Source organism: Falco cherrug, chromosome W (genome assembly GCF_023634085.1).
Source record: "Falco cherrug isolate bFalChe1 chromosome W, bFalChe1.pri, whole genome shotgun sequence".
NCBI lineage: Eukaryota > Metazoa > Chordata > Aves > Falconiformes > Falconidae > Falco > Falco cherrug.
This window is the reverse complement of record NC_073719.1, coordinates 5,165,222-5,183,968: the sequence shown is the minus strand read 5'-3', so window position 1 is coordinate 5,183,968 and position 18,747 is coordinate 5,165,222. Positions and strand designations below refer to the sequence as shown.

General features: G+C 37.2%; 1 protein-coding gene across 8 annotated transcripts in view; it reads left to right on the top strand.

Annotated features, from left to right (window-relative positions):
* LOC129734461 (zinc finger RNA-binding protein) overlaps positions 1–17,555 on the top strand; it is a 46,381-nt gene extending 28,826 nt beyond the window's left edge. For 4 of the 8 annotated variants that reach the window (XM_055697990.1, XM_055697989.1, XM_055697988.1 and 1 more), the window contains 11 exons: positions 107–226; positions 1,813–1,958; positions 2,319–2,481; positions 4,093–4,298; positions 4,547–4,697; positions 7,262–7,403; positions 12,187–12,284; positions 13,122–13,217; positions 15,699–15,810; positions 15,921–16,018; positions 16,761–17,555. In XM_055697990.1, coding sequence (XP_055553965.1) covers positions 107–226; positions 1,813–1,958; positions 2,319–2,481; positions 4,093–4,298; positions 4,547–4,697; positions 7,262–7,403; positions 12,187–12,284; positions 13,122–13,217; positions 15,699–15,810; positions 15,921–16,018; positions 16,761–16,940 — 1,512 coding nt within the window. In that variant the 3' untranslated portion in view covers positions 16,941–17,555. Of the gene's footprint in view, positions 1–106; positions 227–1,812; positions 1,959–2,318; positions 2,482–4,092; positions 4,299–4,546; positions 4,698–5,269; positions 5,810–7,261; positions 7,404–9,705; positions 9,876–12,186; positions 12,285–13,121; positions 13,218–15,698; positions 15,811–15,920; positions 16,019–16,760 lie in introns of those variants that run through there. The other 4 variants (XM_055697991.1, XM_055697994.1, XM_055697993.1 and 1 more) reach the window with 4 other exon arrangements.
* The last annotated feature ends 1,192 nt before the right edge of the window (positions 17,556–18,747 follow it).

The following is an 18,747-nucleotide window of genomic DNA, read 5'->3' as shown; positions in this document are numbered from 1 at the left end:
AGCTTTGGTTTTCTTGTTTTGTTTTTTCGGTGGGTTTTTTTTTTTGGTTTTTTTTTTTTTAAAAAAACACCCTCAGAACCCAGTGTGTTATAACTTCATTTTCCAGGTAAGAAATGATGAAGGAAAGGTGATCCGCTTTCACTGTAAACTTTGTGAGTGCAGTTTTAATGATCCTAATGCCAAGGAGATGCACTTAAAAGGGAGGCGGCACAGACTTCAGTATAAGGTTAGTAGAAATGCTAATGCTTCTATCTAAAAATCTACCAGATGGCAGCTGACTGATTACACAACCTTACGTTTAAAGACTAGTCAAAAGTAGGTACTCTAAGTAAACAGCATATACAAGTCCCCTAGATAAATATATTTCTTGGGGAATATAATTACCAGCTGGGGTTAAACCACAGCAACTAAGTACTGCACAGCTGCTTGCTCACTCCTCCCTCACCCAGAGGGATGGGAAGGAGAATCAGAAAGGAATGTATAACTTGAGGGATGAGATAAGAACTATTTAATAATTAAAAGAAAATAAAAACAACAGTAATAATAACAACAATTATAATGAAAAGGAGGGAGAAAGGGAGGGGAACAAAATCCAAAGGGAAGGGAGGAAAGAAAACGAGTGATGCACAATACAGTTGCTCACCACCTGCTGACATGCCCAGCTAGTGCCTGAGCAATGATTGGCAGGCCCCAGCCAACCCCCCCCAGTTTATATACAGAGCATGACTTTCCATGGTATGGAATATCCCCTTGGCTAGTTCAGGTCAGCTGTCCTGGCTGTGTCCCCTCCCAGTTTCTTGTGGCTCTCCAGCCTTCTTGCTGGTAGGGCCTGAGAAACTGAAAAGTCCTTGACTTAGTATAAACACTGCCTAGCAACAACTAAAAACATCTGTTACCAACCTTGTTGTCACACCAAATCCAAAACACAGCACTGCACCAGCTACTAAGAAGAAAATTAACTCTATCCCAGCTGGAAACAGGACAGTAGTCTTTAAAGTAGTAATGCAAACTCTGAAACTACGTTTTGGTTTGGGTTTTTTTTTTAAACATTTTGAGCAATGCTTTCAGGCAACTTTTGCAACATTAAAATATTGTACAACATATGCAAGCAACAGTAGGTGTGTTATGTTGTTTACCATGAATTTCAAATAGCGTAAAATCGTAGTGCTCAATGTTTTTGGCAGGATAAACCACATAAACCCTTTGTGGAGACATTTGAGAAATAAGTTGCAGGCTTTTTAGTTGTGAATGGAGAGAGACCTATACTGACATATGGTTTTCGTTTTGATTATTATAAGATTATATAGGAAGAATCTACTGTGGTTACAGGAGATACAGAGGGCCTGCATAATCATGAAAGGGATGAAAAAAGAGAAAAAATTGCCAGAAGAATGTATTCAGTAACTCATGATTATGCCCCTGTATGAGGGACCCTTCAGGAACAGGGGACTAGGAAGCACACTGTAGTTAAGATGAAATGGGTTTTTCAGGTTATAGAGTAGTCATCCTGTTACAGAATGAACAGCAAATTACTTAGTATTTCATGTAACATTTTAATCTTAAATTGCTTTGTTCTCATATAATTGAAGAGGGAATTCATGCTATTGTAATATGTTGCTTTTTTTTCCCTTTAAGATACTGGTCACATTTTTCTTATTCAACCATTCATTCAGTGCAGTTTTTAAAACTGCATTTTACTCCCCTTGATTTTATTGTAGGCCAGTAGTGTGTGTTAAACATATCAGAAGAACTCCGTAACCTTGAGATGACAAGAGGCAAACCAACATTTCATTCGTTATTTTTCTGAACTAGAAAAAAGTAAACCCAGATTTACAAGTAGAAGTAAAGCCCAGTATTCGAGCAAGAAAAATTCAAGAAGAGAAGATGAGGAAACAGATGCAGAAAGAAGAATACTGGAGAAGGCGAGAAGAGGAAGAACGCTGGAGGATGGAAATGAGGTAATGCATTCTGTTTTGTCAATGAATGAGACAAAGCTGCAGTCAGATTATCTAAAACTAACTGCTTCTGTAGTTACTTATTTTGAGCAGTCTGTACTGTCTTATTTTAAGTTGTCACCTCTCTGGATTTCTGTTTGTTTTTGTTAATGTTCAGTTGCTCTGAGGAATGTAGACTTACTAGAATTATTTGCTATAAATTCAGGCCTACTTTCAAAATAACCATTCATTTTAGTTACCCTCTGGAGTTCACTGGTATTTGCTCATGACTTAGAAATGTGTTAGTGAGGACATCTGAGAATTTATTTAGAATGGTTGGAAGTATTAACAGCTATATAAAGAGAGCACTTTGATGCACTTCAGGCGATATGAAGAGGACATGTACTGGAGGAGAATGGAGGAAGAGCAGCATCACTGGGAGGACCGTCGCAGAATACCAGATGGAGGATATCCTCATGGTCCTCCAGGACCTCTAGGCCTGCTGGGAGTTAGACCAGGAATGCCTCCTCAGCCCCAAGGACCAGCTGTGAGTCTCTTAACTTGGGGGGGAATCATACTTACCAGGAGGCACGGTTAAGAACTATAAATTATTCAGTGCTACTTCAGCTGTCTCCAGTGTTTCTTAATAAAGGATTTGAAAAAGTGAAGAAAAAAATATATACCAATGAAACTGTGTAGATGGACCTGTCTTCCAAAATAAATCCACTTATATGACAAAAGGATGCCTTGAAGACAAATATTGTTTCTTCTGAAATACAAGTCATTCTGGGTTTGTGTACTAGTTCTTATTTAATTGCATTATACTTTATTTAGTTAATTGTGGAAAAATGTATGGATAATAAGTGGTTGGATTGTCAGTCCCACAGGGGATAATGGTTAGTGGTGGGTCATACTCTACCTGGAGTTCAGTAACAAGTGCAGTACCACGTGGGTTTATCCTGGGATTTGTCTCATTAGCATCTTATCAATGATCTGAAAGGTGCACACGCATTAGGTTTGCAGCTGACATGAAACTGAATTAGTTCAGGGTGGGACCTAGGCAGACTGGAGGAATGGACCAACAGGAACTTTATAGAATTCTGCAAGGACAAATGTCTAATGCTGCACTTGAGAAGGTCTAACCCCTTGCACTGAGGGACTGGGAAGTGACAGGCTGGGTAGCAGCCCAGCCCTGCTGGAAGGGACCTGGGGTTCTTGGTAGACAGCAAGCTGAACGTGAGCCAACTGTGTGCCCTGGCAGCAAGGAAGGCCAACAGCATCCTGGGTGATGTTAACAGGAGCATAATCAGTAGATAAAGGAAGGTGATCAGCTTTCATTAGACCCAAACTGCAATACTGCATTCAATTTTGAGCTTTCCAGTACAAGAAAGGTACTGATAACCCATATAGCAGGTTCATTGTGGAGCCACTGAGATGGTCAGAGGTCTGGAGAGCGTGCCCTGTGAGGAGAGATTTAAGGATCTGAGCTTCTTCAGCCTGGAGAAGAGATGGCTTCAGTGGGACATAATAGCTTTCTAATACCTGTGCATTATAAAGACAATGATGCTAGGCTCTTTATAGTTGTGAGGGGGCAAGATAAAACAACTTTAAGCTGAGACAAAAGAGGTTCAGACTGAATACAGGAATATTATTATTATTTTTTTCCTCACACAGATGTGCAGCTTCCATCTTTGGTGGTTTTCAAGAACCGACTGGATAAACCCCTGAGCAACATGATAAGGTCTTATAGCTGACCATGGTTTGCACAGGAGGTTGGACTAGAGGACCTACCTACCTAGATCCCTTCCTATTTGAATTCTGTGATTCTGTGAAAGCAATCATGGATACTTTATTTTGCAGCAGTATGCAAGTATTTCCCAATTAACGGAAAGAGAGTAGTTATTTAGGTTGGGGAGGTACTTTTGATCCTGGGATTTCATAATTTGTTTATTTTTGATACATTTCATGTTTTTTCAGACATGATTGATTGTGACCAGTGTAAGTTGTTAAGGACACTTCAGTTCATATTTTGTTACATTTCAATGATTTGAGGTTTGAATATTCTGTTGTTTAGCCACATGTTTGGGTTTTGCTCACATACCATCTGTGAACTTGGAAGTATACCCAAATTTCAGAAATGTACTTCTTTGTCTTTTAGCCTCTACGCCGCCCTGACTCCTCTGATGACCGTTATGTGATGACCAAACATGCAGCTATATATCCAACAGAGGAGGAACTTCAAGCAGTCCAAAAAATTGTTTCTATTACTGAGCGTGCTTTGAAACTTGTTTCTGACAATATGACTGACCATGAAAAAAGCAAGAGCAAAGAGGGAGATGACAAAAAAGATGGCAGTAAAGACAGGTATTTTTTTATTATTATTATTTTTTAGGAATTTCATCACTTGTTCCTGAAGTAATTTTATGGTTTTCCTTGCACTGTTATCAGTGCTTCCAGGGATTCTGTTCTCCTTGGGTTTTGATACAGCATAGGTTGCTGTGGCCTCAAGAGTATATGGAATACTCCACTCCTATTTTATTTCACTTTTCTACCTTCAGGATTAGTTTTATGGTTTTTATATTTTAAATGCAGCTTCTAATTATATTTCACAGAGCTTTGAAAGGAGTTTTACGGGTAGGCGTTTTGGCTAAAGGTTTGCTACTCCGTGGAGACCGAAATGTCAATCTTGTTTTGTTATGTGCTGAGAAGCCTTCAAAGATGTTACTCAGTCGTATTGCTGAAAGTCTTCCCAAACAACTTGCAGTAAGTAGTATTTAGATTTTTGGATTTTAATTTTTTTAAAGATACTGTAAAAATCTGTCCTCAAGTCAAATGTCTGCAGGGCTGACTGCTGCATTTCATAGCTCAGGTTCAGTTTCTTTTCATTTTCTGAGTGTTTTTATCTGAATTCAGGGACTATGCTGCATGTTTTGCTTTCTGTATATTGTATCCATGCAAGTGTCTAGGTGTTTGTGGTAGCAGCGTAGTATCGGTCATCATTTAATTGATTTCATTTAACTGGGAAGTAGAAATGAGCAGAAGAAAGACTATTATCCAGTTATCAGCAGTGATAGAGGTAACTTGTGCAGTGTTACAGGAAGCTTGTGCTCTGTATTAGATTTGTGTGGCAAAGTTTGGGGGGGGAGGCGCTACAGAGGTGGCTTCTGTGAGAGTATGCCAGAAGCTTCCCCTGTGCCTGACGGAGCCAATGTCAGCCAGCTCCAAGATGGACCTGCCACTGGCCAAGGCTGAGCCCATCAGTGACGGTGGTAGTACCTCTGTGATAACATATTTAAGATGGAGGAAAAAAAAACCACTTGCACAACAAATTGCAGCCGAAGAGAGGAGTGAGAATATGTGAGAGCCATAACACTGCAGACACCAAGGTCAGTGAAGAAGGAGGGGGAGGAGGTGCTCCAGGTGCTGGAGCAGAGATTCCCCTGCAGCCCATGGAGATCCACAGTGGAGCAGATATCCACTTGCAGCCTGTGAAGGACCCCACGCCAGAGCAGGTGGATGCCCAAAGGAGGCTGTGACCCCATGGGAAGCTGTGCTGGAGCAGGCTCCTGGCAGGACCTATGGAACTGTGGAGGGAGAGGAGCCCATGCTGAAGCAGGTTTGGTGTCATGGCTTGTGACCCTGTGGGGGACCCATGCTGGAGCAGTCTGTTCCTGAAGGACTGTGCCCTGTGGGAAGGACTCGCGTTGGAGAAGTTCATGGAGAACTGACTCCTGTGGGAGAGGGACCTCATGCTGAAGCAGGGGAAGAGTATGAGGAGTACTCCCCCTGAGGAAGAATAAGTGTCCAGAGACAACATGTGATGAACTGACCACAACTCCCATTCACTGTCCCCCTGTGCCACTTGGGGGGAGGAGGTAAAGAAATCAGGAGTGAAGTTGAGCCCAGGCAAAAGGGAGGGGTGGGGGAAGGTGGTTTTAAGTTTTGGGTTTATTTCTCATTATCCTATTCTGTTGGTAAAAAATTCAACTAATTTTCCCAAGTTAAGTCTGTTTTGCCCTTGATGGTAATTTTTGAGTGATCTCCCTGTCTTTATCTTGACCCATGAGCTTTTCATTCTATTTTCTCTCCCCTGTCAAGCTGAAAAGGGGGAGTGATAGAGTGGCTTTAGTGGGCACCTGGCATCCAGCCAAGGTCAAACTGCCACACTCTGCCTGAAGGTCAAAGTTCTCCATTAATGCTATTCTGTACTGATGTCTTGTTTCCAGTTTGTATGTGTCAGTGCTTTGTAGTCCCACAATTAGTTAACTAAGTCTTGTGGGTTTCTGTTTGTATATGTTTAGGGTTTTTTTAACTTGGGCCTTTAAAAAAAAACCAAAAACAACCAACCAACCTCACACCCCTCCCCCCCCCAAAGAAACCCCAAAAGTACATGCAGTCTTAAACCATTCAGCAGAATTCATATAAAGTATTTGCTGTATTTCCACAAGAAACGAAAGTACAGAATAAAGTCTTAAACTCCAGTGTGCTCTACTGAACAAAGCCTGTCTACCATCATTAGAGAATGCTTGTCACAGCATTACTATTTCAGTGTAGTCTGGTAAAATTCTTGGCAGAATCAGTGGCATGGTAGAAGCATTAGCAGGATCAGATTAGTTAAAGATAATCTTGGGTTTGTTCTTGTTTTGAAATATGCACATCTTGGTCTGGCTTTGTGAAGTTACTTGTCCCTCTGGTTTGTGGAAGACAGTGATAGAGGTGCTTACAGCTTCCTTTTGGGGGTATTTAGAGTTACTCAGTCTAGTTGCAAGAAGCAATTCTGAATAACCACCTTGTTACTCTTACTTTTTTTTTTTCTTTCCCTGGTGTTTATCTTACCCTTTGCTTTCATCAGAGGATGTTGTGATAGCCAAGTATGGAATGTGCCTAGCAGTACCCATCCTGTAACTACGAGCTCAAAGAACCACTGCATCTTTGTGCTTTTTAAAGGCTCCTATGTTCCAATGAGAAACATATCCAACTGGCATTTAAAGAAAAGCCTCGGTGCCACTTAATCTCAAACACTGTCAAGATTCTCGTTATGTTATTTACTTAATATATGGATTTTCTTTATGGGTGGTATTTTTCTTTTGCATGCTTGGTGACTGCTGTGTATTTTCATTAATGATTTGGAAACAATATGCAAATCCATATATATATATATATAAAAATTGTGAATACTGTTGTTTCTTTGAATGCAGAGATATCTGCTTCATATAATTATATTGCATTTCTGTTTTTCTATTAAAAAGACTATGTTGAAATCTATTTTCTTCCCCATACTTTTCTTGGCCACATTCTAATAGAAATTTCTGTTTCTCAATATTTAGGTAATAAGTCCTGAGAAATATGATATCAGGTGTGCAGTCCCAGAAGCAGCAATAATTTTAAATTCATGTGTGGAACCCAAAATGCAAGTTACTATCACACTGACATCTCCAGTCATTCGGGAGGAGAACATGAGGGATGGAGGTTGGGAAGTTGTTAAAGATGTTACTTCTTTCTCACCTGTTTTTATATGTTTATATATTCTGCTTAAGATGGCATTATGATCCTAGAAGGCAACATGCTGGCACAACTAATGTATTTGATTGAAACCTTGTTTTTCAACAACCAGTCTCGGTAGAGAACAGTTGGTTAAAATAAATGCTTATATGATGCTTTCATTTTTAAAAACTCTAACTTTATGTCCAACCTCAGCTTTCTGGAAAAGGTACAAACTTGACTCCCCACCCCCACCCCCCATAAAATTATGTGGAAAACTAAGTATTTTATAGCAAGTGTCTGTAAACTGATTTTCTAGAGCAGTCTTGCCCTAAGAGAAAGATTGTATGGTTTTAGAAAAATCAGAGGGGTTTGAGTTTAAACTGAATCAGTATTACCATCACTTACACATTCCAAATAGCAGCACCACTTAAAATGCACTTTTATAGTACTGTTGATGGTAACAGTGCTTCTAACTTTAAAAGATGATGCGATTTTTTTTTCCAGCTCTCTGAGGTTGCTTTTTGATCTGGAGTGCTTTTTGAGTATATTTAGGCTCCTGGTATTACAATCAGTCTTCTATCCAACTGGAAAACCCAGACTAGTACAATAAGAAATGGCTTTGTCATCAAGCTGAAGCAGAAGGTGGAGCTTGTAAATCAAATTGGTTTTGAAGTTCAGTTTCTCTGGTGCCAGCAGTGTTGCTTTAAGGGTCTGTTCTGTAACACTTTCAAAGCTCCAAAAGCTTTTAAGCCAACAAGCATGATTAATGTCTGCAGTACGTTGGTTCTTTTTGTTTACGGGTCAGATAAAATTAACTTTTGTTTCCTTTTAATCCTGTATTTTCATAGTTGAAAGCGATCATGGCTAACAAGGTTCTGGTGTTTGACAGTGAACCTACAGATAGGAAATCTGAGGCTATCTTAACACTTCTCATATGCAGGTTGAAAAAATCGTATGTGTGTATGTATACATGTACTTGTGTATATATGTACTTATATAAGCCACAGAGACCTTTTTTATTTCATCTCATCATTACTTGTCCTCTGAAATACTTGAGGTTTTTTTTTATATTGCATTAATAAATGTTCTGTAGCTAAGACTAGTGCATTGTAAGCAAGCTGTGTTAACAAAGTCATCCTACGTAATCAGAAAGAAAAACTTCAGGATGCATTCTCTAGTTTGGATGACTTCTGAAGAGTCTTTGAGTGCTTTGTACGTGATTTTTAAGCTGTGCATATTATTCCTAGCTATAAAGGCTTTGTACATGTACTATCACACCAAACCAATTTACTTGGTTTTTGACAGTCTAAGTGTAACATGATTCTTGGTTTGTCTGTGCTGAATCAGAATTCACGTATTATTTAAGCTTATAAAGAATAATTTAATTTGAAAGATTTGACTATTAAATTATGTTAACCATTAAATGCAGTTAACCTTAAACACCATGTTTATTTCTTAATGTACTGTGCAAAAGTGCAATATTGATTTCTGCTACAATACTCAATTTCAATTTTCCGGCCTAAAATTCTATGATATAGACTAAAAAGAAAATCAATTTCAAATTACTACAATCAATCCCTTAATTTATGCCACCTAAAGGAAGCAAATCTGTATTTTTGTCTGACCCACATGAGTTAAAATGATCACTGTGAGTTTATTCACTGGTGAATGCAGTACTGCCTCTAAGCAAGCAAAATAAAGTTAGATTTCTCTTCAAGACACTGAGCAGTATAAAATGGATGTGCAGAAAAGTTCACTTCTAAAACTAGAGCAAGTAGAAGACTGAATTGCAAATTATTGCAGCAAAGAAGGCCTTATTATAAAGACTGCTGCTTATTTGCTGCAGAGTAGTAGTATGTGTTTGTGGGTGTTTTTACTGCAGCTTCTCATGCTCTGTGTCTTACAGTGGTTTAAAGTTTGGTTTAGTTTTTGGGGTTTGTTTGGGTTTTTTTAGCTTGCTTGGGGAGCTTGTTCAGGTGATAAGGAAGGCTTTACCAGAAGAACAAGTTTGAGTAAAGATGAGACTGAGACTTGCATGTGGTGTAGAATCTTGTTTGATGTGTAATAATCCCATTACATGATAAAAGGCTAAAAAAATAATAATAAATACAGTGTGAAATAAAATTGTTAACCACATAGCTACTGTTCCTTGCAGTATTGTGCATTTGACAGTTTACCAAATCTATATATTCAAAGTACTCTAACCCCTGCTGTGGAATCTTTCCTTCAGCAAACAAAGTGTACATACTTAAAAACGCATATATGTGTGCGTCTTTTTTTTTCTTAGCTAACAGCCCTGGTCCAAAGCCTTCTAGCAGAGGGACTTGATTCCTGTCAGGGGTTGCTGCCAACACATCGGAAGGATTTTTGACCAAGGTTTTCTAAAGCTCAGTGTCACACCTGCCATGCTTTACAAAGGAGTGGGGTTGGATGCATACTCCTAGCATCTACTGTTACTTTGTGTGGGGTTTTTTTTCTATTTGTCTTTGTGTCTCTCCTAGAATTAAGGCAGTGTTCACACTAGTCTTGAAATAGTTGACTGGGTAATATGTATTTCTCATAATAAAACTTACCAAAATTGATATACCTGTTAGCTTTTAACAAAGAGGTAGTGTGGACACAGCATGTCTAACTGAAGATTAACCCCTTACGCTAGTAATAAGTTATGTAGGGTAAGAATTCATGCTTGTGTTTTGTAAATTAATTCATATTTTTTGTCTTAGTTTGACAGGGTGGTGTAGGTTAGGCATCTGAATTTAGTTAAATAGTCTTTAAGGGGTTAATCCTGAAATGTGAAACAGATGCAGAAATCCACAGATTAAGTATTACAAGAGTTTCCTTGATACATTTTTTCAGCCGATATATTCTCGGTGCAATAGGTGCCTTGCAACTTCTGACTAGAAGTAATTGAGTTTCAAATTATGTAGTGAATTATTGTGATAAAAGTTTGCACAGTGTTACCTATTTGCATATTAGTTTTAGAAGAATGTAAAATATTGATTAGGCTACTAGACCCAGCAGACCCAGATTTTTATTTTTAACTTTTCAATCTTACTTTGCCTCTCTTTACCTGCTGTGGGTTTTCTCCAAATGTACTCCTTGTCTTTTATATACAAGTTGTACTTGTTTCATCAGTTATCTTACCTGACACCTCTCTTGTATAAGTTTGGTGTTTGTTTTAAATGAAATACCGTTTTAGATGTCTTCATTTGCTCTGTAAATGCCTTGTTAGTGTAGTTTTTCTTCTTTCCAATTTAACATATAGTCCATAAGTTTTAATATCTGTGCGAGAAGATACCCAGGTTCTTCTCAGCTTTGTTCTTATTTTGAAATCCTCTCCCTTTTAGCCCAGTGCAGAGCAATGGAACTGTCCTATAAAAAAAAATGCCCAAATCTGAATGTAGTACTTCAGATTGAGTTTATTTATTATATTGCAAAGTTGTAGCATGATGTTCATTCATGGCTTTTTAGTTCTCTGTATGGTAAAGTATCCTACTATTTATTTTACATCTGTGTATAAATAGGTGGTTTCAGAGCTGTCTCTCTGCAGCATCCCTAGAACCTTCTCCTTGTTGGCATGTTTTGTGAGACTCAAAATATATACAAATTTTATTCTCAGACTTATCTAAATTTATATATTGCTGGAGTAAACTATATTGTTCCATACAGCCGGCTCCTGTGAAATGAGTGCCATTGAGCAAGGGCTTTTTCTTTCCTCTTCTCTGGTGTATCGCCAGCTATGCTACCAATATACTTTGTCACTAGTCACAATAGCCATTTTCATAATTAGTAAAACAAAGAGCCTTTAAAGTTGATCATTGCATTATATCCCTACAGTTTTTAAGTAACCTGAAGATACCATTTCATATTGTTCAGTGGTTCCAGTTTCATTGATTAAGCCACTTCCAAAAGGGCCTTGTGGTCTTTTCCTTTTGGGAAACAAAGCAATTGGTTTGATAATTTAATTAATCATGAACATTTAAATAAACAAGATCTACTATATTTTCTTTATTTTTCAGACATTCTGCTTTGTGTTTTAAACTATTCCTTGCTTTTTTTTCCCCTGCTGAATCTTAAGTAAAGCAATCGCTTTTCAAATCCTTTGCATCCTGAATGATATTGGAGCATGTATATCATGGGCTGAGGAATGTGAGTAATAGAGAGAGTACTAGAAAGTAATGGAGCTCTTAATACTGAAGAGCATTTCATGTTCCTTTAGTCAGTTTTTTTAAAAGCAAAATAATTTCTATTTTAAGGTATGATAAAAATTTCATTACTAAACGTCTAGTGCTTTTAAGATTTATTTTTTTTATATACTTAGTTTTTCTTTAAAAGAGTAGGTCCCAAATAAAACATGACAAAATTTACAAGAAATTAAGTTTGAATGTTTCTATTTGGTTAAAGTGGATTTTTGTGTTCCTTCTGTCTTGTGTTCTCTGTGCTGGTGCACTGTGTCCAACCATCCTTCCTGCAGTATTTAATTTTAGGGGATATGTGTTTTTCCAGTGTTAGCTTGAATAAAGAATTACTATGCATTGCATAATCTGCAATGCATTCAAAAATAACCTGAGAGCTATGCTCTTGATCTTCATACTGGGTTGATGCCCTAATCCTAATTGAATGGCTTTTATTGAGCATTTACATTTGTTGTTCAAGTGTTTAAACTTTAAATGGCACGTGTGACACTGAATCTACTTTAAGGAAGTGTCTTGCTCACCTGGTCAAACACCCATTCCTCACTGCATTTTGCCAATTCAATCCATTTTAGATGTAACCTCGGGTATGGTGAAAGATCCACCGGACGTCTTGGACAGGCAAAAATGCCTTGACGCTCTGGCTGCTCTACGCCACGCTAAGTGGTTCCAGGTTCGGAACATAATTTTACTTTCTTCTTGTAGCCTTATGAGAGATAAGTTCAGTTGCAATATAAATGTTTAATTGTGTGCAAACACTCAGCATTGTTCATGCTAATAATACATAATATTTTTCTGGTCCCTAAATTTAAATGTAGAAGGTTGAGTATGGAAGAACTGCTTTATGCAGATATTGCTCATTTGAATTTCACATTATTTTTTTTTATTATTTATATTTTTTTTTTTGCCATTGAGAAGTTGATGTTGAAAGCTTGACTCGCTTGGGGTGATCATGTGTCGTATATTTGTTATATATTCCATAAGGCTGCAGAGTAACTGTTTTAAATAATGGATTCTGTGTTTAAAGCTTTGGGTTTAGATTTAAGACTTTTTTTCCTATTTCTTTAAGTGTATTAAGTGTAGAGAATGAAGGGCGAGAAGTAACTGTTTGGTTTAGTGACTTTGCATTCTGGCAAAGGCACGATAAAGAAACCAAACAGATTCCCTTGACCTTTCGGTCTCTATACCCATTTCTTAGACCTTTACTTTATTTCTAATATAGAAACATACTGTATTTATTGTTACAAGTGAACATAGGTCAAAGTGCACAGGGGATCAAGAAATATTATTCTTGTATAGCCTGTGCACTTTGACTTCCACCACCTTAAATTACTAACCCTGTATAAAATACTGCTGTGAATGGCAGCTCATGGAATAAAGTTGTAGAATGATTGATTTGTTTCAATCTTGTATCTGAGCTTCCATTGAACAGTGGTGTTTTAGTCTTTCAACAAGCCCTATTTGCTGTAGGTGCTGGGATTAATTAATATGATTTTGTGTTGCTCACAAGGCTAGAGCTAATGGTCTGCAGTCCTGTGTGGTTATCATACGTATTCTTCGTGACCTCTGTCAACGGGTTCCAACTTGGTCTGATTTTCCAAGCTGGGTGAGTAATGTACTTTTGAATGAGTCTTTCTAAAGTACATGGTACTGCAAGTAAAGCGTAGGAAAGTGTTACTACAGTTTAAAAATGTAGACTTTTTCAAGGAGTAATGTAGGGTTTTGTTTGGTTTGGGGGGGGCTTTTCTCCCCCCAACAAATGATCCAGATTCCCTCTAAAAATTTAATTTTCTGAAGTTTTGTCATTTGCAACTGAAATTGTTTTTTCAAAAGGAATTTTCCTGTTCTTTTGAATTCTTTGTGGGTGGAATTCTTCTTCTAGGCTTTAGCGTTTTTTCCTTTACTCTCTATATAAAAATTTATTTTTTTCTAACCACCTAATCTGAATTGCTTGAACTTTACTGAAACTGATTGAAAGTAATGTCAACTGTGTCCAGATAGCTCTCTGATAACAGAAAGGCTACTTGAAAGAACAAATCACAGTAATTCCTGTGCTCATTAATATATCCTTTCTACAAGATGAAATACCACAGTACTAGTCTGTGGATGTGTCAACATTAGAATTTTAATCAGTGTAACTTAGAAACAGATCTCTAGGTTGTACCCAGTTACCTCTCTCAATTCTTGCAGCCAAGTGTTCTTGGAGCATTCCTTTTACATTGACTACCTTAAATGATGCTCTCCAGAAGTGCAACTTGTGCTCCAAATATTAACAGATGTTCAATCTGTGAACTGGAAAAAGCTAGTCTGAAACAAAATCTCTGAAATGTATATGTGCGGAGGTAAACTCAGCTCTGACTGTTTTGTTTCATAGACCAAATCCTCTTGTACTGCGCTACTTCCTAATGTAGATTTTTCAGTTTTGGCAGGAAGAGCACTAACGTCAAGACAGTTACAGTAGTTTGCATTATTTCAATGAGAAATGTTTTACAACTGTACTAAGCTTGCAGATAATTTTATTAAATTACTTCTGATGATATTTATTGCTTCTGGAAAAAATGTAGAGCAGTTATTTGGTTTTTTAAATATTTAAAGTAAAAAAAAGTAATCCCGTTTCCATGCTATACTTGATGAAAGATACGCTGTGCAAATATAGCTTAAAAGAAGCTAAGAAGTATGTGCCCTCAATATCGCTATGATACTGAGTTGCCAAAGAATAAACCCTGGCATACTTTTAGAAAAGCATCCTTAGAGCTACTGCAACACACAGCAGGCACATAGATGAAGAATAAGTAATGTTGTCTTATTTCTCATAATATCTGTTCTTCAGTGTATTGTATGAGGATCCAAAAGAACTAGAGTTGAATAAATGCAATAACATGATCTGCTTTTTTTTCTTTCCTACTGTATTTTGCTTCATACTTGAAAATAACTAAATTACTGTTGCTAAAACTCAAAAGATTGATCCTGAGTGTCACAGTGGGAATATGGAAATACCGTGCTCAAGAATTGAAATCTGTCATTTAAATTGAGCTAAAATAGAAAGGAATGGGCACCCTTAGTGAAGGATTGTAATCAACACTGCCTATAGTTACTTGCATGCATTAGAATAGACGTTTACTCTTGGATAATGAAAATAAAAGGCAACATATGAACAACTGTAAACTCAGGAGAGGAATCAAAAAACACACTCCCAAAAATCCCTACCAAAAAACAAGAGACACATATTGTTTGAAAATGAAACTTGCCAAAGGGGTAGTATTGAAACATCCATTTAATGCTGAGAAAGCTAAGGAAAGCTATTCTTTATTTGTGCAAATTTCTTTTATGGATTTTTCTGGAAAAAATAGTCCAATAAAAGTGAACAATGGACATATTCACAGAAAAAAGGCAATATTTTAAATACAGATAATAATTTAAACCATTTTCACTATTATCAAATAATGTGTGAATTTTAGAAAACCTGTTTATCATCAAGGTTTTGGGTTTTTTACACTCGTTTAACATCTGAGTTAGTGTTAGCCTATATCCAAGAAAAAACTTGCTGTGAACTTCAGTTTTGCTAAACTGAAGAACTAGTAACCGCTTAAACATTAGAAGGTCATGAAATTTTTGATGCTTTAAGTTTCTGTATTCTTGTAGAAAAAAATAATTTCTCTGTAGCATCCTGTTAATTTCATTAGATGAATCAAATTCATCATTTCATACTGTGTGCTGTTTATTCATGTGGCTGATGGATTCCGGTGGCCCACCATGTTTCATGCTCTCAAAAAATGTCTGGACATGTTGTCTACCTGCATGTGTAGGCTACTACTGTATAAATTTCTACAAAACTTTTGGACAACTTGTGATGAGAAGCAGCATATCAGTATCAGGACTCAATGTTAATCTTGTAGCAGCTCTCTTTTTATTCATCATTATAAAATATCTAAAATATTTTTTTTCCATTTTTAACTGAAAGTATTCTGTGATGTGTAATATTCTTCAAAATTCCAGTATCAGAAGTTCTGTATTGAACACCAGTAGTAGCTTTTTTAAATTTTAATCAATCTTCTAAATTGGCTGGATTTTCTTATTGTTGGTCTAGGCTATGGAGTTGCTTGTGGAAAAAGCAATTAGCAGTGCTACTGGACCACAGAGTCCTGGGGATGCACTGAGAAGAGTTTTTGAGTGTATATCTTCAGGAATCATCCTTAAAGGCAAGTTGCATTTGATCAGTGTCTGTATATTTATGCTTAACTAATGTAAAATCTGTAATCTTGGTTGAAATAAGGTAGAGATGTGCTACTAATTAGCCTAACCATTGTAGGTGGTCCTGGCCTTCTGGACCCTTGTGAGAAAGATCCTTTTGATACACTCACTGTAATGACAGACCAGCAACGAGAGGATATTACTTCAAGTGCGCAGGTAAGGAAAAATATGTGTGAAGTAACTAAATTTGATGGCTGGGTTTTTTGCTGGGTTTGTTTTGTTTGGTTTGTTTTTTTAAAAATTGAGCTATACGGTGTACAGGAATTTTCCTTTTTTAGGATATAGTCTTGTTTTTCAGATGATCAGTCTAGGCAATGAAAATGACACAACAGAGGATGTATAATAGTGTTCATTTTTGCACTAAAATTAATGTATTTCCTGAAAAGTTTGAAGCACTCCCATCTATATATATCTCTCTCTCCATAAAAATGCTCACTATACAGCAGTATGTTATTAGATTTAAAATTACATTGGCATTTAATATTTTATAAATAAATCTGTGTATGTTTAATTTTTAATACTGTATCCACTTACAGTATTGACCAATCGCACTTGCATCTTAAGAGGTTACTGCCCCTACCTCTTCATTTGATCCTTTTGCTAAATTTACTAATGTGTAATGGGACATGTGACAAGCCTTGGCTGCTTCAGTGCAAGTCCAGCAACTAAAACACATGTATATTATTTTTAAGCTAAGATGATGTACTTTGTACAGAAGCAGCAAATGTGACATACACATTTTATTGTGTTGACTTTTGTTGGGGGAAGGAAGAGGGGGATAATAAGAGCTAAGGATAATATCATACACTACTACTGTTCTTCATTAATTGTTTGACAAAGTACTTAAAATTGACATTTGTTTCATAACAGAAATATCTTCTTTCTACCCTTTTTCTAGTTTGCACTGAGACTCCTTGCATTTCGTCAAATACACAAAGTTTTAGGAATGGATCCGTTACCACAGATGAATCAACGCTTCAACATCCATAATAATCGTAAAAGGAGAAGGGACAGTGATGGAGTTGATGCATTTGAAGCAGAGGGAAAAAAAGACAAAAAAGATTATGATAACTCTTAAAAACATTTATCATCACTGCTAGGATCGAAGGTGATGAAAAGTCCATTTGTTGCCTTGTTTTTAAATGGACATAATGTCTGTTTAAAACATCCAAAACCAACTCTGTAATTAGATTTGGAAGAGAACAACCTAGCTCTTCTGTGAGATTCTGAATATTTTAATGGATGTACTGTATCAGACAAATTATGGATGGAAAGACTGCAAATGGAAATTCTGTTGTCATTAGAAAAAATAGTTTGAAAATGTTTTCCTCATTGCATTTTCTTTCAATGTGTTGCTAACTTTAGTACCTTTTCTTCTTTTTTGTCTTTTTTATTAACAAGTGCACTGTCATCTTATCTTGACTGTCTTTAATGCAGCATTTGTGCTTCTGTTGATATGTGTATTTTGACTTTTTACTTAGAAGGTTTTTTGTTTGCCTTTGACACTAGTTGTATAAGTTACTTTGTGTTAGATAGTATAAACTGTTCCCCTCCCAGTTAATATTTTACAGAACTTTATTTTGTAAAGCGAGACTGCAGGATTATGGAGATTTTTTTCCTGAATGTGAAGGGGTTACAACACATAATTTTCCTGCCATTTGAGTGCTCAGAATTAAATGTTTTTGCAATCTTGTGGCATTTGTCTCCTTAGTGTGACATAACAGTGTAATTAGGGCAATTTTGTTTTAATCTAATCAAATTTGCTGTTGTGCTTTAGCAGTATAAAAACTAATATATACAGTATGGTCTTACAACAGTTGTTGTAAGATGATGATGGCACCTGCCACAACCCTACAGGACCAAGACAGTACATTTTCAGCCAGTCTAAGCAGGCAGTCAAAGCTAGAATAACAGCATCAATGACAGATGTAGACACCCAAATGCAAGAGGTAATTGGAATACAGGGGTCATGTCCAAAACATCTGCCTTCCCTCACATACCCATCTCCTCAGTACCTTGCAGCTCACTAGGCATTTCTGTTTCTGCACCAAAATGTGGGCAGAACAGCCCATCTAAGCAGCTCAGCACCCAATGACAACCCTAAATCCAGCTAGGACCCAGAAACCCAGTAGGTCAAGGACATTAAAATGCTTCCTAAGAGGCCCACCTGAGGAGCATTCTTTACACACACTGAACAAAGAGGACCTGGAAAGAGCAGAAGCTGATGCTCTTGGTCTCATGGCTAATGGCATTCAGGAGAAAGACTTCATCAGCTAATCAGCCTGAGAGCACTCAAGATCATATTTTTAGGTAGTGTCCCAATCTTTAGGTGAAGTGGTCTCTAGGGTGGGACACTCTTGAGCCTTCCCCTTGCTCACAGCTGACACTGCGAATGTTTGGGCCAGAGACAGGGAACACAACCTTTGTAGCAAGAGAAGTGGAATCTGGTCCCTAGACTGTGACCATGTTCTAACTCAATGACTGCTTAATGTAAAATACATTTACTTATACTGGTCTTGTCTAAGAGCAAAAAACAGAACATCCCTGCAAGGGCTGCTGCAGGCCCCAAAGATTGAGGAAATATATTTCTTCTAATCTCAGCACTTAATGGATCTCTGTTTCAGAGCAGAATTTAAATGCATGTCTTGTGTAAAGGGATTGTCATACAGGACACCGGTTGTCTTGGATATTTCTCGCTGATCTGTTTTTGAACAGTATTTCAGTTGCTTGGTATCACTTTTTACACACCAGCATCACTTAATGGAACACAACATCTTTGGTTCAGAATGCTGTATAAGGCTTTTCTTTTTTAAAATAAAAAAATCAACCCTCTTATACTGATAACCAACAGGTCTTAACACCAAAACAAATTTGTGAAGTGAAAT